The sequence below is a fragment of the Perna viridis genome, chromosome 11 (genome assembly GCF_037379345.1).
Source record: "Perna viridis isolate PV_CMFRI_1.1 ecotype Kerala chromosome 11, ASM3737934v1, whole genome shotgun sequence".
NCBI classification, from domain to species: domain Eukaryota; kingdom Metazoa; phylum Mollusca; class Bivalvia; order Mytilida; family Mytilidae; genus Perna; species Perna viridis.
In genome coordinates, this window is record NC_142455.1 from 2,722,432 (window position 1) to 2,744,630 (window position 22,199).

General features: G+C 33.0%; 1 protein-coding gene across 2 annotated transcripts; it reads right to left on the reverse strand.

The window, feature by feature from the left end:
* Positions 1–3,909: 3,909 nt before the first annotated feature.
* On the reverse strand, positions 3,910–22,144 carry LOC148602320 (uncharacterized). Of its 2 annotated transcripts, none has more exons than XM_088552202.1 (10): positions 21,717–22,144; positions 20,821–21,024; positions 19,282–19,454; positions 18,385–18,441; positions 14,608–14,729; positions 13,441–13,739; positions 12,705–12,823; positions 11,939–12,033; positions 9,225–9,313; positions 3,910–5,999 (listed from the first exon to the last, which is right to left on the reverse strand). In XM_088552202.1, the coding sequence occupies exons 1-10, from the start codon at positions 22,047–22,049 to the stop codon at positions 5,907–5,909; spliced, it is 1,584 nt and encodes a 527-aa protein (XP_088408328.1). In that variant the 5' UTR covers positions 22,050–22,144; the 3' UTR covers positions 3,910–5,906. The 2 variants fall into 2 exon arrangements, with proteins under 2 accessions (XP_088408328.1, XP_088408327.1); XM_088552201.1 differs by having other exon boundaries at positions 4,836–5,084; positions 21,717–22,133.
* Positions 22,145–22,199: the final 55 nt, after the last annotated feature.

Genomic DNA, 22,199 nt, shown 5'->3' on the forward strand with positions numbered 1-22,199 from the left:
TGAACTGCATTTCAATACTCCTTTCATTCTTCCCATTATAATTACATATATGATCATTATTATTTTTTTTAAATTTAATTTCTTTTCATTGTCAATATCTATATTGCATTACACGGTAGTACATGTACATGATGTTCCGTATTTCCTAAGCAAGCTTGCTGTATGTTTAAAATGTATAAATTGTCAGTATTGATAAGGAGACGGATTAATAAAAGCTTAGTGCTTGTTTCCGAATCCTGTCTGTCAAACTTTGATTGATCTGTTTTGTACATATGTTTGATATTAATAAATAAAATTGTTTAAACAAAATAAACTATTTAATTTTACTCTCGGGCTTTTTCCCGCTAAATGTAACAAGTAAAATATCAATATGCCGTTCACAAAATTTAAAATTTATGTTGAAAATAGCAACGAATAATGGAGGAAATCAATACAACAAATAGGATAATCTCGAAAAAAAAAAAAAAAAAAGATCACTGGTACTGATGTAACTCGTGCGCGGAAGAAGATCCACGTGCTCGTTAAATCTAGAGGTTCTTCGGCGCTTGTAATTATATTTTGGTAATTCATCTTTCCAATTAATTATCCTATTAGTATTTCATATGCCATTTTCCGGATTTTTATTTTGAGCTATACTGTAAATGACCTTTGTAAGACATTGCACTCTGATAATTAGGTGTACTCTGTAACACAATTCTATTTCTTTGTTACAAGTCAGGGCACGTAATGTATACAATGCTTTTTCCCATTATTCCTTATGGATTTATTAAAGGGATCGGGCAGGATTACTTCAACAATATTTTCATATTGAATTGATCTTAATCTCCTATTTATTCATTATATTTATCTAGAGACCTTACAATACCTGTAAGTTTAAGTGTAGATGATCGTGTTAAATCGGTATGTCTTACATTGTATATTTAGATCATTACTTCTTGAATAGTACGTTTATTGATACGAAAAGAAGCCAATGGATGTTTAGTGTCTATAACTTAAAAAAATAAATTTTCATACGTGGAAAGACGCAAGCTTAAGATAAGCGGATTGTTTTCACTGCGTTCTTTTTTAACGATGCTGTGTAAATGTTGATTTTGTGTTGTGTTTTTTTTTGTTCTTTTTTTTTGTTTTGTGTGTGTGTTGTTCATAATTGCTAAACGTAACTGTGCAAGTGCAGCTTTTACTAAGCATAAAATCGGTAATTTTCTATTGTTGTATTCAAGATAACCGCAATAGTTTTCCGAGGAAAATAAATATTAGCAGTTATCGCAATACCAGAAAATTATTTCTTCAATCCATATGCCTTCACCTTTCACTCACGTTTTATTTTTTAATTTTAATTTTTTTTTATTTTTGTTTGTATTTTTTTTTTGGGGGGGGTGTTTGTTTGTTTGTTTGTTTGTTTGTTGTTTTGTTTTCAGGATTTCAAAAGGAACAGATTGACATCTGAATCATAAAAATCAGATCAATAATAGGCTTTTGCTATAAATTCTAATGATGATATCTATTTTTAGCCCCTTATTACCAAAAAACGGTGGGGCAAACACTTTCAAAAACTATAGGAATTCTGAAAATTCCCTTTTCCCAAATTCATGGAAATAGTCACCCCAAAAAGAAACCCTAAGCATCTGAATTGACCAAACATTTTAGGTACATCATTTACTTAATTATGAATGCCTAAAATATGAGTTCTACGGTGTTAGCATGCTGTGAATGAGAATTCTGTTTGATACCGGAAACAGTTTTCTAGGGGTAGGGGTAGTAATTTTACCATTTTTTTACATTTCATTCCTGAAAATTAGTTTTTCGTGATTATTTTATGTAGGAAATTTAATTGTCTATCGAATGATACCAAACTTTTATTTGTTTTATTTGAGTAATAGAGTCGAATTTTTGTGACTTTTGACCGAAAAATCGAAAATCCCATTTCTGATAAATTCTGAGTATGAAAATCGCCAAAATTCATCAAAAGAACCCCAGAAGTATAAATTGTGATAAAACTACACAGAAAATACCAACTACACCATTTTTTACCGAAGCATAAATACTCTAGGGATTTTGATATTGAAAAATATGTAAATTTACGCTATTTTTCGGCGGGACAGAGGTACATTTTTTTCATTTTACCACAAAACACAAAAGTGTTACTGCAACTTTCTTGGTACCATTGTAATGCTGAGACATTGAGCTTTACGATGATACCTAAGTTTGTTTAGTTTTTTGCACACGTTATCCCAGGAGGGCTAAGACGCTCAAACAATTAAGTCATAAAAATCTTGGCTTTTTGGCCCAGTAGGGTACAAATACAGGCTTAAACCGGAAAAAAAAACGAGAGTATTCTTTGGCGACAAATTGATTCGGTAATGGAAGGTATAAGTGTACCTAAAAATTACCATGAAGTTGATGATAGGGGGTGCACGGTGGACCCTCGCAACCCATGGACTTACGAAGGTAGACCTAGGGTAAGGGACATTACTCTTAAAATCAGTGGTATGTTTGTATCATACTCAATTTCACCAAAGCCTTTCAAGCTTCCATTTGAAACATAATGAAATCAGTCCATGTTACTTGGATGCTGATATAAGATTGGTGTAAAATGGTGAATACAAACGTTCTAATGATTTCTTGGAGTTGAGTCCCTTACCCTAGGTCTACCACTTTAAATACGACCAAAACTTTTTTTTTTGGCGGTCGTATGGAATCAATAGTTGCCAATTCTACAGATCAAACACACCAGACAAGAAAATGGATGCCACCAACATTAATGAATTACAACAATATTTTGTAGAGCACTATGTAGTCAGGTTTAGAAAATAAGTCAACAGCCGACACAATAATAGATGGCAAGTTATGACGTAAGTGACACATAAACTTCGCAACTTAATAAGATTAAGTGTTCTTACCAATAAACCAACCAAATTACAAATATAGTGAAACCTGTTTCAACCAAACTTTTTTTGGACTAGAGGTTTGGTTGAGTTAAAGTGGATGTTTGGTATATGATTTTAAAGGCTGTAAGCCTGTCCTGTTTGTTCAGTATTCTGTTAAAATAAATAGATTTCAAAAGGAAATGACTGAAGTTTATGCCTGCTTTAGACAGGTATTCTGAAAATTCAGGGTTTAGTTTAGACAGGTTTCACTGTAAATAAATCAATAATACGAGATTTTATTCATTAACTGCTAAAGTATATTTTCATTCAACAAAAGCACAGAGAAGATCTTAAGGGATGTTTTAAAAGAATAATCAAGGGAACCAAGGTTATAGCTGTAATCAAAAGAATGTAATCCAGGGACAAAGACCAGACATGGAAAACAGACACATACAACAAAGAACATAAAGCAACTAAAATCATATATACAAAGTAACAAAAGCAAATGAGCAACACGGACTCCACTTAAAACTGGAAGCATGGACCAGATGCACCAGTAGGTAAGCATCCTCTGCTTTTCTAGAAATTATACAATTTCAAAATTCAATCTCCAAAATGAGCATACATGGATACCAATCAATGACAATGTATATATCTTCTGACAATCAATACTCTGACAATATATATATCTTCTGACAATCAATATTCTGACAATGTATATATATATCTTCTGACAATCAATATTCTGACAATGTAAATATCATCTGACAATCAATACACTGGCAATGTATATATCTTTAACTAATGTTAAAACACCTGCAAATTAAAATCTTCCAGACCTGAAGTATTATAAGGTTACGCTAGTGCATTTGTTGCATTTCGCCACATCCATCTTTTTTTTTAAATAGAAATAGTTTGAGGAAGTTATTAATGAAAACTACATGGTACAGAGGGACAGACATTTGAGGTAAACTAATGTTCCACAAACATTTAGTTGTGGTTATTAAAAAAAAAAAACATCATCGGGAGAAACAAATCTTTCTAACTTACTTAAAATCTTTTATTCTCATAAGTAAAAATGGCACTAAAATCTAAATATCACAATGTACAATATTAAAAATAGAATTTTTAGAAACAATCATCAACTAAAAATCTTACTGATGACATAATGGTTTAAATATCAAAACAATATAAATATAAGTACAATCTGGTTTTCTATTCAACAACAAATGACTTGTACAATATGTCAGAGAAAGTTCAAAGTGCCATGATAAAATAATACAAGGTCTAAAAAAAGTGGACTACAATTCTAGGAACAGAATAATTATAATTTGATCTGACAACTGATTATATTTTCTTTAAAAGCATGAATATTTCATCATTTTTTTTCAGCCTCATAATTTTTTTTCTTATCGGGGTGAAAATTCAATTTTTATTTTAGTCCAATTGTGCTGGAAATAATGTTTATTTAGGGTGTGAATGACATGCGTACAACATGTTGTGTAAATTGGCGATACCAATGTGTGTTTTGGATTGTGTAACTTACTGTTTTAGGTTCTGAAGAAATTTGTTTTCAAATTTTATTTTTGTAGTAATAATCTATATAGCCTTTTTTTTTTGGAAATATAGAGTTGTGTATTAATTTTATTCTAATTTTTTATTTTCTCTAACATACGACTAGTAATTTGCTTTTTATGAATTGTGTACATTGTGCATTGAACATTAATCGACTCTTACATGCATCTATAATGGAGTGATCTATGATTCTTCAAAATGCTAGGTTTCTACAGGAAAACTCTAAATGAAGATTAATTTTGAAGTTTGCTTTCCAAGTGGAGCATAATAGTCAACTTTCCCACAACAAAACTGCATTTGCCCCAGATGACAGGAAAGTGGAATCCTAGAACGCTGATTATGTAACAAATATGATAAAATATGATATTATGCACATTCTTAAGACAACAATTTATTAAAAAATAGACTTACTAACAAATGTTGACAAAAAAAAAAAAAAAATTTATCACATAATGCAGAGTTATGGTAGTCTCATTAATTATAAATATGATACATGTGAATGGTGAATATTCTTGTTTTTATTTCCAACACTTCCAATGTTCATAAATTTGAGAAGTATATATCCATATTATAATCATCTTGATCAAGTGCCTTCTTTTTGATGATACAGTCATAAACATACATCTCTGCCAGAATGGGTAGCTGTAACAAGATAGATGCATTCTGGGAAGTGCCAATGAAGATGCAATATGGTAGTTGAATGCTGGGAAGTGTCAATAAAGATGCAATAAGAAAAACACATGTTGGGAAGTGTCAATAAAGATGCAATAAGGAAGATGTAGGCTGGGAAGTGTCAATAAAGATGCAATAAGAGAGATGTATGCTGGGAAGTGTCAGTAAAGATGCAAAAAATAAGAAGGGAATAATGAATAAGTGAACAATAGCCACGTTTAAACGGTGAAAAAAGAATTACATACAGATAAAATATAAATAAAGAGTAAAAAAACTAAAGAAAATGAGTGTAAATAAAAAAAAATGCATGCTGGGAAGTGTCTATGCAGCATGCATAATACAAAAGATGTATGCAATGCATGCTGGGAAATGCTAGGTTGTTTATCGATGTTTTTTTCTGATGCAGTCAGTATTGAGTTTGCTTTGACATCATGTGACACCCATGATGCTTAATTATGGCAACATAATCATTTTAACTTACAACCTCGGATTGGACATAGCTACAAGGTGATACACCCATTCCCTTGCTAGAAACTTTATATAAAGGAGACCAAAAACATTCAGTTGGAAAACCCAAATATGAAGTGTACAATTGCATTATGCGATAAAAAAATTAGAATTTGTGAAAGTTTCATCTAATTCCAATATGCAGTGTCCAGGAATCGTGAATTAGAATTGGGAATGGATGGATGAACAAAGAGACAAAGGGACAGTATGATCGCTATTGTACCTCCCAATATGCAGGAGATATTAACAAACTATTTTACACTTGGCTCTAAGTTTTCTAGTTATCTAGAATAACATATCCATATTATAATCATCTTGATCAAGTGCCTTCTTTTTGATGATACAGTCATATATGTACATCTCTCCGAGAATAGGTAGCTGTAAATAAAAATACATTATGCATCACCTAAAACATAGGGCATTAATGGAATGTTAAGTGGTACTCCACTATTTATTGGAGAAAAAAGGGGCATGGAGAATATTCAAACTGGTCTACCCCTAACTAAAAAACAGAATTTTGGATTATTCGTTGAAAAATTAAAACTTACTGGTAACCTATATATCATGGTATGCTAAGTTTAAAAAAAATTCATTGATCTGTTCTCATCACACAGATGGACAGACACACAACTTTTTGTAATACATTGTATAAAAAAATTATGGTGAACAGGAAGTAGATAATACTTGGAAAGGATGAGACATTGAACAAGTCATCAGGCAAAAATATAAACAAATATATGATAATACTGTTACAGGGAAGCGTAATTGCAATTTAGCCTAAAATCATTTCAGTGGTGGTATAATGTAACCATTATGAATGGATTGTTGTAAATCATACAAAGATTGATTGATTGATTTATTCAAATGAATAGACCCTGTTTTGTACATGTCTGACATGATGGGCCAGATTTTTAATGTGCTAGGTGACAGAAGCATTAGCTCATAGATAGAAATTTCACTTCACTTTACTCAGACACACCATTCAGACTCCAACCCAACCAATCATCATTCTACATTCTTGGTAGTCTTGGCAAGTGTAGGCAGGGGATCGAAACCACAAGGCCTACACTAAAAGTGAGAACACTATCACTATACCATAGAGTCAGTTATTTAAATAGCTTATGCAATCTACAACAATGCAAACTTTAGTGGTCAAGAGAAAACAAAGGCTAAGAGTATCTTTGTTGTTCACAAGCTAAACTTATCAATGTCTGGACCTCCACTGCAGCTGGGATTTATTTGCTGAGAAAACTGCAGCAAAAGAAGTGTTATGGATGGATATACGGAACTATGAAACATTATTCCCATAAAAAATAGAGAATCTTTCCTCAAAATATGCACAACTACATACAGTGTTCTTTCTACATTTCAAGTTTCATGAAAGAGTAATCAAGGGAACCAAGGTTATAGCAGAAAATCAAAAGAATGTAATCCAGTGACAAATTCAGTTTAGTAATTTGCAAGAAGTTGCTATGACTAGCTGATACATGATGATTTTTAGTAAATTTCTGAGTTCAAATGGCAAAACACCTGCAAAAATTTCCTGATCACAACAACATAGGAAGATCTGCTACATATGAACTTTACGAAATTCTGTTAAGTAGTTTTAGAGAAGTTGTGATGACAAACTGATAGTAACATCATGATTTAGGGTAGTTTTCAAAGTTTACAGAGGCCTAACTCCCATAAAATTAGAGAATCAAACTTTCCTGGTAATATGCACAACTTCATATGGTGTTCTTGCTACATTTTAAGTTTCAGCTGAGTAGTTTCAGAAGAGTTGGGATGACAAGCTGAAGTGTTATATATGGAGAGAAGGACCCAACTCCTATTCCTTCTTTCACTTTCAATGATGCAGGTAAAATGATAATTCATTGCTGAAATGCAGACAGGAAAGTAGAAGAAATGCTCACTAGTACAAAGACTGGTAAAATATGTGCATCAAAATGGTATTATATTTATCCTCTACATCGTAACTAAACTACAACAAAAAGCAAATTTATGAAAACATTAAAGATAGATTAAAAGAAAAGTGAACATATGACATCAATGCCCATTCCACCACTGAAATGATCCATAAAGACAAAAACAGTAAATAGCACAATCATCATTTAAGTGTCAAGTAAGATTTCCTCACTCCAGGATTATCCATCTCTCCTCACGGGAAATCATATAAAAAAAGTAGTCAAACAGGGAATTCTTAGTCTTAAATCCCTTTATATGGCATAAATTTAAAATATCAAGTGACTAAGATAAAAAAAAAAAACAAGAATATCTAATGCTCCTGATGTTTAGTGACAGGGGAATAAAATTCAGTGAAAAACGAGAAGCTCTGAGGAGCCTGAATTGCTCACGTGGCAAAACTTTTGCCTTTCAAGGGCAATAACACTAACAAGGAGTTGTCCGACAATTTTGACTCAAAAAGACTTCAGTATGACTTATCATAATGACCATTTCATCAAGCAAAGGTTTCTTATTGTGTATTATAAATTTTAAGATAATGGCTAAAAACTTCTAAGAACAACATGTTTCCCTTTCAAGGACAATAACTCTTACAAGAAGTCATCTGACAACTTTCATCCCCCAGATTTCCGTAGGCCTTATAATAAGGAACATATCAGAAGAAAAGAAATGTTCTAAACCTAAAGGTTTTTGAGATATATAAGAAAAACTTCTGACCCCTTTGTTCTATTTCTAATAACAGTGGCCATGTTTTATCAACGGATCAAATCTTTGAAGAATAACCTAAGGAATATTCATACCAAATTTTGTAGTTCCAGAAAAGAAGATTTCTAAAAGAAATAACATTGAAAATAGGGATAAAATGTCAAAAAGAATAAGAACTCTAATATGGCTTAACAGATTAAAATGAGAATTTGACCACAGATTGATCTCATCAAGCTAAACACTTTAACCTAGTCAGAACTTGGCTTCACTAAACGGTTAAGGAGATATATGTGAAAAACTTAAGTCTGACTCATTGTTCTGTTTTTTAGTAACTGCTGCCAGATTTTCGACAATTTAAAAATCCCCACATCAATTCTATGCAGGATACCCCTGGAAACATTATATCTAGTTTTGTTCTTATTGGTCCAGTGCCTTCCGAGGAGAAGAATTTTTAAATAGTGTTAACAATGACAATGACATCAATTGATAGCAATAGCTCACATGGCCTATTGCCAGGTGAGCTCTAAAGTCAGGTTTTAAGTATTGCTCTGCCTTAAAATCAGGCAGAAGCTTGTGAAAAGTGATAAGTAAGCATTTCATAATCTTGTTATTGGAAATCCTTTAGTAGGCCTCATAGAAACTGTATACAACAATAAGACTGCAAATGAGAGTTAGCCACTGAAAATATTTATACTTGAAATTTAGTTGCATTTTAATACTGAAAAGTACAGGAAAATTTCCAGCCAGAATTTTAATTCTAAACTAGTAAAAAAATATTTCACAATATGCATAGCAGAGGAAATGAAAATAGTAACAGTAGTTTTAGAGTTAACAAATGTTTTTGATCAGTTTCATTGATTATAGAAAGATATTATTATTCCCACCTGCCTGGTTTTTAAACAGACCAACACTTACTATGGTAGGTTGTATACTCACACTCTTTTTACCAGCATTGTCACATTTGGTGGAGCAGTTACTGTACTCATCAAGACTAGCTATCAAGAAATCAAATGACGCTGGTGTTCCTACAACAAAAATGACATCCACAATAATGAAATGCAGGGCACAGCTTGATACCACTGCAGATCTCAAAAACTGGTCTAGAATCCTTAAATTTGGAGAGTATGTTTTAGTTCTAAAGTTTTACGAATAGGTGATGTTTACAAGTTTGAACCCATGTCACTGGTTTATGGTCTAAGATCTTCAAAATAAAAAGACATGAGGGGTCAAATGAACCAATGGTAGGACCGCCTGAATATAGCTGAAATATTGCTGCTCAGGCGTTAAACCCCAACAAACAAACAAACAAAGCAATGGTGGGGCATTAATTAAGAAGCACTCCACATAACAAACTATGATTTATTGTTGGAAAGCCTATATATTTTGTTCAAAGGATATATAGAATGTACAGTAGAATTCAAAATTAAGGGAGACTACTCTGTAAATGACACAACATTATGATAGAAACTGTTCAATTTTCCATGTGGATTATCTACTAAGAGCAGACAGATTGGTGTGGATATTTAAGGCAACTTAGTCACAGAAACAAGAGGGTTCTGGGAGCCTGAATCACTCACTTGGTTAAAGTTTGTCTTTCAAGGGCAATAAATTTAACAAGGAGTTGTCCAACATTTTTGACTCAAGAAGACTTTGGTAGGACTCATCATAAGGATCATTTCAGCAATTAAAAGTTTCTATCTATTATAGTTTTCAAGATATTGGCTAAAAAGTGTTAAAAAAACATTATTTTTTTCATTTTTCAAAAGCAATTACTCTTACAAGGAGTCATCTGAACTCTTTGATCTCTGAAGACTTTTGAAGGACTTATAAGGATCATTTGAGCAACTGATAGAGTTTGGCTAAATCAAACGGTTTTGGAGATATATGCAAAAAACTGCTGTCTGACCCGTGTGTTCTATTTTTGGTAACAACTGCCATGTTTGTCAACAGATCAAAAATCCCAATGTCATTTCTATGCAGGATACCCTACGGAACATTCATACCAAGTTTGGTTCCAACTGGTCAAGTAGTGTCAGAGGAGAAGATTTTTGAAAGAAATAACATTAAACATTGTAAAAAAACACAGACAAAGGGCAATAACTCTAACATGGCTTAACAAATTTAAATGACAATTTGACCACGGATAAATCTCATCATGCTAATCACTTTTATAGTTAGATTTTGGCTAAACCTAACAACGGCGGAGATATATGTGAAAAACTACTGTCTGTATAGGAATGGTGGCCATGTTTTTCGACGAATCAAAAACCAGTGCTAGGCAGGATACTCCAATGAACATTCATACCTAGTTTGGTTCCAACTGGTCAAGTGGTGTCAGAGGAGAAGATTTTGGAAAAGTAAAATTCAGAAAAAAATCCATTTCAGGACCCATAATAATTCATTCGTCAATGGATCGTTCTGAAAATTTCGGCATGGGTCCATCCCATCATGTTAAATAATTTTATCCTATACCAGATTTCAGCTAAACCCAACTGTTTTTGAGTTATTTGCATAATTCTACAATTTGACCCCTATGACCAATTTTTAGTAATGGTGGCCGTGTTTTTCTGTAAGAACAGAAATCCCCACACACTGATTGTTAAACATGTTCTAAATAACATTCATGCAAAGTTTTGTTTGAATCCATCCAGTAGTTTTAGAGGAGAAGACTTTCAAAGATGGAAATGTAAAATTTGGGAAAAAAATCCATTTTGGGACCTATAACTCATTTCTTCGACAAAGGATTTTTCTGAAAATCTCGGCATAACTGCTTTTGAGTTATTTGCATAATTCTACAATTCAACCCCTATGGTCTATTTTTAGTAACAGCAGCCATGTTTTTTGAAAGATAAAAAATCCCCAAACAAGGATTGTTACAAATACATTCATTCAAAGTTTGGTGACAATCTATAGAGTAATTCCAGTGAAGAAGATGCTTGAAAAGTTTATAGATGTCCTCAACGGATGACGATAATGATAGCCAACGATGACAACGACAGATGACAGACATATAGTGATGGCAATAGTTTACATGGCCTTTCGGCCAGGTGAGCTAATAAAAATTTGTAGCCTTTTTTGGGGTTGTATCAAGTCTTACAGAATTTGCATAATTCTAACAAAGACTACAACTTAAGATAACTATTCCAGGGATAAAGTCTACTGGTAAACTGGGAAGACAGACACACACAACATAGAACATGAAATGACTGAATAATATATACAAAGAAACAAAAATAAATGAGCAACTCAAGATCACATCCATGGTATTTCTGGCCTCTGTATGTCTTCTTCTGTTCACTTGTTTATGTTACTTGAGTATATAGAGGCAACTCTTTTGCTGTACCTATGTATAATGATGGTTTGGAGCCAGCTGCAGCCTGCCCTGTGGTGTGACTTTTTCCTTGTCATTCATTGAAGACCAATGGGTGGCCATGGGCAGAAATTTTCATCCTAGAGTGGTGGGGTTGTTGTTGCTTTGACACATTTACCATACCTACTCTAGTTGTATATACATACAAGCAATGATGTGTACCAAGATAATTCCTAATCCAGAGTGTTGACAATTGCATGTTACATGGTGTGTCTTTTGTCATGCATCTGCATACCTAAAGCATATGAAAGGAGAATTGAAAGATGTTCCATACACTGACCTTTGATTGCACCATGTTTCTCCACCAGTTTAATCATATCTGCTTGCTTTAGAGCAAATTTTCCAGTAAATGTAATTTTCTGTCCTTTGAACACTCTGGAAAACAGAATTTCATTTTTTTCTGAATTATGTAATTCATGGTTGCTTGTTATCAAATGCTACAAATATTATAATTTTTGTTGCTTACTTACACTTCTGCCTAGTTTATCTTCTGGTACGAGGCAGTAACAAAGTTCCCCCCATTGCTGCCTGTCATTGGAAAGTTTATGTGGTGTATAACACCCAAACTCTAAAACAATGATTTCATGAGCATGGATCAGGTGCACCGGTAGGGTAAGCATCCTCTGCTTTTCTAGAAACACCCACAGAGTTGCTCATAAAAAGTCAAGTCCGGGCTAGTTGAAAGAGGAATTCCAGGTGTTCAAGCAATCTGAGTTCAAGAGAGTGAATTTCGACTGTAATATCTAATCACTAACAAAACATTGCTAAAATAATTATACAAATTCTGTAGCATAAGCTTAAGATGCTTTAGTGAAAGTATTTGTACCAACTATGTATCTTTAGTTTTAGATGTCTCAGTAGAAATTATTTAAACAAATTCAGTTTTAGATGTTTCAACAGAAACAATTATACAAACTTTGTAGCTTTTAAACTTCAGAAGAAATAATCATTCAAACTTAAGTTGTAGCTTTAGCTCTAGATGACTCAGTAAGAATTATTTAAATATATTTAGCTTTAGATGCTTCAGAAGAAATAATTATACAAACTTTGTAGCTTTAGCCTTCGATGCTTCAGAAGATTTTTTAGCCAATTCAGCTTCATCACAAATATCATCTGGGGAAACATCAGGAACACTTAATGTAGATGACACCTTGCTTGCTACCTCCTTAAACAAAACACATTCTTTGTGTTTTTTTTAGTTATTTAGTACAGAGTCTATATATTCATAAATTGCCACAAATGGAATGAGAGGATTTAGTATGGAGACTTTAAAAGATGGTCAGTTCAAGACATACAAAGTTGCCATTGTTAATTGAAGAAAAAAAAGATAAACCTGACCCCTTCCTACAGTTCTTCTCTGAAAAATATAACACTTGCTGGGCTAGAACATATAGTAGTGTCAGACTTCATGATTTTAGGTCTAGATGTCTAACAACTCAGCTACCCAACTTCTATAAAATCTTGAACATTATTTAAGAAGAAAAACTGTGACCAATGCTCACTAAATTATTACCCATAAATACCCCATTTTATAACATGCTCCTCAAAACCCAGATTGATTCAAAACCTAATAAGAGCTATGTCACCCCGGTGTACAATGTATGATAATATGTAATGAAGATCAAAATTTAAAATAGGAGGTACACAATTAGGGGGGGAGTAATGAATAACAGATGAGTCAACCAGTATGTGATGGGAGGAAGGAAGTATGAATATGCACCCTATCAATCTCTTCCCCATACTTTGCAAATGGGGTGTATAATACAAACTGACTAAATATACCTTGTACTTGAATTCTCCTGTTCCAGACTTATAATGTACAATATAGGATGGTATGATGTGATGAGAGTTGAATACAACCAGTTCCTTTTTATCAGGAGATGTATGCGAGTCATATCCTTTCTGTAGAGCTGCTCCATGGATCAGCTTCGTACAGTTGAAGACTTTTCCTGGCAGGACTTGACACAACAAGAGCTGATTTGCGCCTGAAATATAACCCATGGAGTAGGAGGGATATTCACTAAAGTAAACACCCTTCCCATACCATCCAGTGTCAGTGCGATGGTTAAAACCCTTTTCTCCTGAAATAGAAAAAAAGTAATTGGTTAAACAAATGCTTTTTTTTTTTTTTTCTGACTGTACTGTGTATACATTACACATATTTAAACCAGACCTTAGCAATGTATTGTATTGAGCCATACTTTGTCCTTTGAAAAAAAAAGGCAATAGGTCTTTTTTTCAAATCTATGGATTCCAAACCACTTCATCAAGTTTTTTAACAGGACATAACTCATCAATCGCCTGCTTGGCACTCTCAAAAAAGAAAAGTAACATTTTTCTTGGAAACTTAAAATAATTTCACTTCAGTTAGTACCTTATTGTTTGAATTTTCTAAAGATTGATCATTCAATGGGTGGCACATGACCATTTTTTTCAAAATAATTTCCTCCTTTTCATATCATGATCATAAATGCATCCTTTCTCAAAGAAGAATATATGTATTATTTTTCTTTATTATCTGAAAGAATTAAAAAGAAATGATTGACATAGAAAATATCAAAATTCTTTGAAAAAAAGGGACATAGCTTTAATTTGAGCAAATTTTAGTTGCTTTGTTAGCAAACTTTAAAATCCTCCTCTCAGCCATCCATTGTCGATTTAAAACATAATGTAAACTATTTGACATGCATATTATGCATATGATATATACATTACAAGGAAACAAAATATTTAGAGGGATAAACTTTACCCTCTGCCACCTATATCATAAGGTCTGCCTGATTTTTACATGGACAGTCCCTTAAAAGTATTTAAGTACTTACAATCCTTTCCTTCAAAATTCTCAACAACTAGCCCTAATAATAGAGGACTATATAGGATTCAACAAGCCACAAACTAGAAAAAACGATTTAAGGAGGTAGACCATACATGTAATATTCTAGGACTTACCAGGAACTTTGAAGTTATTTTCTACAATGGGTTTAATATTTTTCTGTTCTGTTCCATGGAAGGCCAAAACTGGGTATGACATATCTTCTCCTCTCTGCTTTTTCAAATCTACCATTGCTTCACTATTTTGGAGAATAAAATAATTATTTTTGACAAATATGTAATGAAGTAAATAAAATTTTTTTAAAAATTGACAATTAAACCACAGAAGTTGATTCCCAATAAAAAATATAGACCTGCGCTTCAAGCATATGACACACCCATTGCCCTTTTAACTTGCCCTTATGCTTTTAATGAATTTATATGATCAACTAGAAATACTGTAAGCCCTGTCAAATACCTTACCTCCCCCCAAAAAAGTAAAAAATGCACAAAAAATTTGGCACTATCAAGAATATCTCAAGTTTAACTAAGTTTGTTGTCTTGATTTTTCACCCATACATTTCTATCTCGTTGTTTTTCTGACAAGGTTACCAAGTACCTTTTATATTTATTAGTCGATCATTATAACAAATGGTCTGTTTGAATTGATTTTTCAACAAATAAAATTTCCTTGGCCGTTCCTGGCCTTTTTTTAAGGATTAAAACTTCATAACACGGAAACGTAAAATTTGACATTTATACAAATCGGAAGGGAGCTTATGTCAATAGATATGAACAATTCACCAAAGTTTCATTCAAGTTTCATCCGTGAAAGCGTTTTTGAGTTTTAAGTGTGGACGACGGACAAGCTATACCATAATACGTCCTGTCTTTGACGGGCGTATAAGTATACCCCACAGGTTGCAGTAAGGATTCAGAGGGAGGGTTTTGGGCGATTGGACCCCCAACGCCCATCCTTTGTTGAATATTTTTTAATCTTGTTCAAAATTTGGGAAAAAAAAATAAGTAAATCATTTTACAACTGTCTTAAACTCCTCCTTTTTTTATTTTCAAATTTCTAGATCCACTTCTGAATAGTCAACTGGACCTACACTACTGTCAACCTAAATTTTAATTTCTTATGTCCTCCACTGTGACCCCACTGAGACTCTCCTGATGTAAAACTGAGATAAAACTGCTCCATAATCAATACCTTAAAATATTTTTGTTCAGCCCAGTCCTGAAATGTGATTAAACTGCTAGAACCAATAAATATAAATATACCATGGCATAAAGACAAGAGAAGTAATAACAGACAATTTTTGAAAGGTGACTCATTCGTGGAGAGTGGAGAGATTGTGACTCCACTCAAAATATCTCCACTGTTGAGACTGTATAATGATGTTAGTTGAATAAACAATTTTTTGCAATGACCTGATCTGATGGACAACATCCAGTTGGTTTCTACGTTATTTATCAAAATTTATGAACTGAAATCAACACCAAAAATAGAAACAAGCAACAACAGCTAGAAACAATGTGAAAGATTACCCTTACTCCAATTGGAATAAAACCCTGAAAAATTTGACTGTTTATCTCCCTTTGTAATCATCAGTAACTGTTACTCAAAAATTTTCTTTTAGGTATGTAGATCATACCTAATATTATTGGTAGAAACTTTTTTTGCTTTTTCTCAAAGATGACTCTGGATGAACATACTTTAGAATTTAAGTGTCAGTCCCTGTAAGAATCAGGCAGTAGGTGTATCATGGTATGAAAAACCCATCTGTATGTTGGTGTAATTTGACTATATGCACCATCAGAATCAAGGAAAACAGTCAAGATTTTCCATATCATGCTGGACCTTTGAGTTATAATTTCATTGAAATGCACTGAAAATGAACCTTTTAAAGGGCAGACAACTCTGTCAAAAACATCATTTCTTCTAAGATTCTATTGAAAAATCTCTGAGCAAAGCCAGTGATACAGTTCAAATAGAGAAAGTATCCTTGAGTGATATGACATTCTAAGATCTTTGGGTTTTTGAAATGCATGTTTCAGATTTTTCCCATTTTGCCTGATTCTTACAAACACTCAACTTAAATGTAAAAAAACATTGGTCATCAACTTGACTTTGAGTTATTGAGCCTAATTAAAGCCAATTTTTACTACATTTTATCTGGATTTTGTGGGGAATTTTCAATATTTCGAAAACTTCTAAAAAATTGGTAGATAAAATTTCTTAAAACTTTCTACAAAGAATACTTAACTGACATTCTTTCATATTTCAAAACAAAATTGGGGGGTTTCAAACTCTTGTTCTTGCAATTCGAAAAAACAATGAAATTCCCTATACCTTTCAATAGTCCATTTTTCATATGGTTCTAAAAATTCAAATGTTTGATGAAAATACATGTATAATAAGAAGATAGAATGAAATGACTTGAATTGTACATGCCTTAAATATTTAATGGTCATTGCCATTCACACGATTCAGTGTAAACCAAATATTTTTGTGAGTACTTATTTTCGCATTTCATACTCTGAATCAGTATCAGTCATTGTAAAAATTAGGCAGTGAATAAAAAAGAGTAATCAAGGGAACCAAGGTTATAGCAAGCCAAATATTTTTGTGAGTGCTTATTTTCGCATTTCATACTCTTATTGATTAAGTGTCAGTTATTGTAAAAATTAGGCAGTGAATAAAAAAGAGTAATCAATGGAACCAAGGTTATAGCGGTAATCAAAAGAATGCAATCCAGGCACAATGACCAGACATGGAAAACAGACACACACAACAAAGAACATGGAACAGGTGCACCTGTAGGGTAAGCATCCTCTGCTTTTCTAGAAACACCCGCCAAGTTGCTCATAAAAAGTCAAGTCCGGGGAAGACAAAAGAGGAAAGGAAAACTATGACACATTGAACAAATCAATTTTGAAACATGGTATGAAAAAAAACCACCATTTTCAAAGTTTTATTTGACAAATTCACCATATGAATCAAGAATAAAAGACAAAATTTGGTAAATTTAGTTATAATTTCATTAAAATTCATTGAAAATGAACATTTCAAGGGCAGATAACTCCGTCATAAACTTTATTTTTCTAAAAAGTTTTTTTTGCAAATCCAGTGATGCAGAGATCAAATAATAAATTTGGTCTTTTCAAATATAGAAAGCACCCATGAGTGAAATTATATACTGTGAAAGTACTATTGCTCATGGGGTATCAACTTTCATGGTATTTGTGGGTAGACCAAACCTCGAAACTTAGTTCTCAACGAAAAGGAGATTTCCATTGATTTGTATACTGATAACCTCAAAACCACGAATTCAAGAACCTACTAACCTGAATTTCTTCACTAATCAATGAAAATTGATATCCATGAATTAAAGTACTTTCACAGTAGTCAAATCATTGGATTTTTGACATGCATGTTTCTGATTTTTCCCATTTTGCCTAATTCTTACAAATACTTACACTTACGTATTTGTAAATTCTATTTTAGTGACTCTTGTAATTTAAACTGTATTTATTATGTATACCATAATTAGGGACTTTTTCGTGACTTTTTCTCACTTGTAAAATTAGTGAAACTTACTTTGATTACAAAATACGCAAAATCAATGGTTAGGCCAAAAAAAAAATACAATGTATGTATGTTTGAATTACATTTTTTAACTGTAAATTGGGTAAATACATTTGTAGGTTAGGATTTTTTGTTGTTGTTTTACTTTTTCTTTTACACTGCGTCTATAGAAGAAACTTCTGAATTTAACAATGCTTTTTTGAAAATAATTAAACTTCAGGGTACCCATTTTACCTGAAAAAAAAAAATAGGTTGGGTAGAGTAATAGGAGACATAGTATTTTTTTAATTTGGCCTTAAAATGACTAAACTTTATTGACTTACTGAAACTGTTTCACCAGAGGTGGGTTGACAACATACTGTACTTTAGTCACTGTATAGCTAAAAAAAAAGAGAAAATTTATAACAGCATAGCGTAACACTAAAACTGTACATGTATAAAGACCTATTCAAAAACTCATAGAAGTACAAACCTGATAACCTAAAGTGGTCTCTAATAAATTTGCTACATAAAAATTTCAGAGTTAATCATTTTAATATGAGAAAAGTGCTGCCTTAAATACCACAGAATGTTTTTCATAACAAGATGAATTTAAATATTGATCATTTTACATGCTCCTCCTATGGTGGAAAGCATAGTACTTTTCCATAGTGGCCAGGTTTTAAAGGGGGAGGGCTGAGATCATGCCAAAGTACTTTAACCCCGCCACATTTTTTGCGCCTGCCCCATTCTGACACATCATTCTGACACTTCACTCTGACACAGCATTCTGACACAGCATTCTGACACATCATTTTGACTCTAAGCCCACCAATTGTCACTTTATCTCCTTCAAATTGGTGGAGAAGCATTGACTACCAATTTTAAAATATTTGGTGTGACTCGGTTGGGAATCTAACCCATGACCTCATGCACTAAAGACGATCTGACATGTTCCCTTGAGACCAGCAATTTGAAGGATGGATCATGGATTGAATTTCAGCATTTTTTCCACTTGCTTAATTTAGAAAGTACTGAAAATTTACCCTCACTAAATTTAAGTTTTTTTTTATTATTTCTGGACTTTACCTATATTACATACAGAATTCCACTAGCAAATTTTTGCATTTAGCATGTATTTCCCCTTAAATTTGATCACTGATGGATAGAGAAGGAACATACAGATAGGCAGATGAGGAGAACAAAACCATTACCTGAATGAGAATAGAAACTTAATATACCTGCTCCCAGATCCACTAATAAGTCTATAGAATTGTGACTCTGCAAGTCTAAAGTGGGTCTGATCTGCGGACCCCTCTTTATATGACCTTTCAGGGAAAAGGTCAAAGTACACGACCTTATTTCCTTCCATTGCCTCCTTCTCCCCTTCCATAAGTAAAACACCAGCAGCTACCTAAAATGAACAGTGACAACTACTCAAGTCAAGAGAGTACGCACAGACTAACATTGTACAACATGTAGAAAATAAACAGAGGTACACATGGTATTCCTGGCCCTCTTTTTTAGGCACTTCTAATACCATAACCCTGAAAAAATCATACAATCTGAAAAAAATTCACAAAATTTTGAGCTTCCTTTCATATTACAAACATAACACCAAATCTGTCATAGTGTACTAGAGTGTTTGAGAGTTATTACCTAACATTGGCAAAAACAGATCCATCAAAAGACAGGCATATAAACTTTGAAACATTTCAACTCATAAACCAGAATGAAGTATAAAAACTGAAGACAGGTCACAAGTGAAACAAGATAACAAAAGAAATAACTAGATCACTTTCATTTTATTATTATTTTTATTATGGACAAATAATCCATTTTCATTTCATGAGCATCATAATTCACGTGTATTATTTAGCAAATAGTTCATGGCTACATTTGGACCGGTTGGTCCAAAAAAAGTTAAATGGACTAAAGCATAGCAGAGGTCCATTGTTTTTTGTTTTGTTTTGTTTTGTTAATTTTTTGTTTTTTTGTTTTTTTGTTTTTTTTTTTGGGGGGGGGGGGGTGGCGACCAACTGGTCCATATATTCCAACTTGACCCAAGGTATCAAGAACTATTTGCTATATTATACCTTCCAAATGCAGTTTAATACTCTATGAAAATAAGAAAGAAAAACATACACAACTTCTTACATTGTTAAGTCTTAATTGATCCATATAATTTCATACTGGTCCATATTACATTATATTCCTAGGAAAATAAACATTATTAACCAACAACCCAAAATACCTTAAAATATGTCAAAAACTGACCAATTCATATGAATTCAAACCGGGCATCTATACTGGGCCAATATGGATCAAACCAGACTCATAATTTCCAGTCGTTTGACACCGCCATTTTGAGTTAGAATTGGATTTCATGAACTTTGATCATCAGATCTAAAAGCTGCGGAAACACTAAAAAATCTTCCATTTTATACAAAAAGGATATTTAAGATTATTAATGCAAATAAACCTACATGTTCTTGGTAAGACATGAAAAACACTGTTCTACAAATCATCTAGTTGAGTTGGTTAATAAAATTGTCAATAAATATGTAATTTCATATTCGCCCTGTTATAGGTTTCGATCAATCATATTGGCCTCGACAGCTGTATTGGCCCTTGGCAATGCCTCTACCAATATGACAGTCCTCAAACCTACATGTATAACAGGGCCAATATGAAATTACATATTTATTAACATCTATGAAAGTATAATACAATTTATATAATTATTGCTTTAACTTAAGCATGTCTATTTTCATCATTACCTCTTTTTGCATTTTTTTCAACTCATCATCTTTTTTCTTCACTTCATCTTTGGTTTCCTTTAGTTCATCCTCTAGCTGTTTCTTTGCTTCCATTGCTTTCTTTATCAACTCTTTTCTTTCATCTTCAGTCATCTGGGAATAATTCTTCACTAGAGACATACCTCTCTTTAATATGTCAACATCTTTCACTTTCTTTGGACTTTTCTGTAGCATTAAAACTTGACATATTTACATGTACATACATTGTATGCATTTTATAGTAATTGTCTTTAAGATTTCCAGGACAAAGAACAATTTTTTCACTATCACATGCAATATTCTAGTTTATATCAAATAGTCACCGGCCGTCAAGCCTGACCAAGACTTGCTGTCTGGAATGGCAGGATTTAAAATGTGCTAGACTGAAATATTTCTCAAAACAATCAGTTTTTTCAAACTTTGTTTAAAACAGTCTTTCAAGTTAGGTAATGGTGTATCATTTTGCATGTATTTATATATTTTCACAATAAAGAAACAAATTTCTCAAAATTTCCACATTACGACTACTTTTGTAAAAGAAGCGTTTCCATCATGATTCTGTGTTATTGACTAATGCCAGATGTGTAGATGGTTAGCCTGTAGAGGTTCCCTGTCCACAAATGCTTGGACAAGCTGCCACTGTCTACATTACACTCCTGGAAACATTCATGTTTCCCATTTCAGCATTTGCGCATCGTTTATTGTGTGTTTACACATCGTTTTGCGTTCATTTAAACGCATGATGAACGCACAATACAAGCATTCATTTAAACACATGATACAAGCGTTCATTTATCGTGCGTTTGGTAAGCGTTTAGCATGTGTTTAGGTATTGTGCATGCAGGAAACCTAAACGTCTCAAGGAGTGTAAGATTTACCTTAGAAGCATCATTATCATCCGTATCAGACATAGGATCTGTATCACTGCCACTGTCAGCTACTTTAGATGTTACTGTGGTCGGATGTGAATATTCTGCAAAATGTAGAAGATTTTTCCTGTAGCAAGAGGCACCATATTTACAGGGTGGAAGTGAAGAAGAATTCGCTGATGACAACATATCTTTTGGTCTGGAAGTCGATGCTTTAGCATCGTCGTCAGCATGAGAAAATTCTTTGAAATGCTGTGGATTTTTTCGATAACATTTCGATCCGTATGGGCAGACAAGTAGATCAGATGCTTTCGCTTTCTTTTTCGGACTGGGACCATCCATTTCCGTGTGTTTTCCTATTCAATACATCAAAAAGTTTCGAGTAAAAACATGCTGACTCGATTTGTTTTGTACTAATGGAAAAAGTAAAAAAATACAAAGACGGACGAGACGTGTTTAATTCCGGAATAGCATTCGCAAAAAAAATTATCA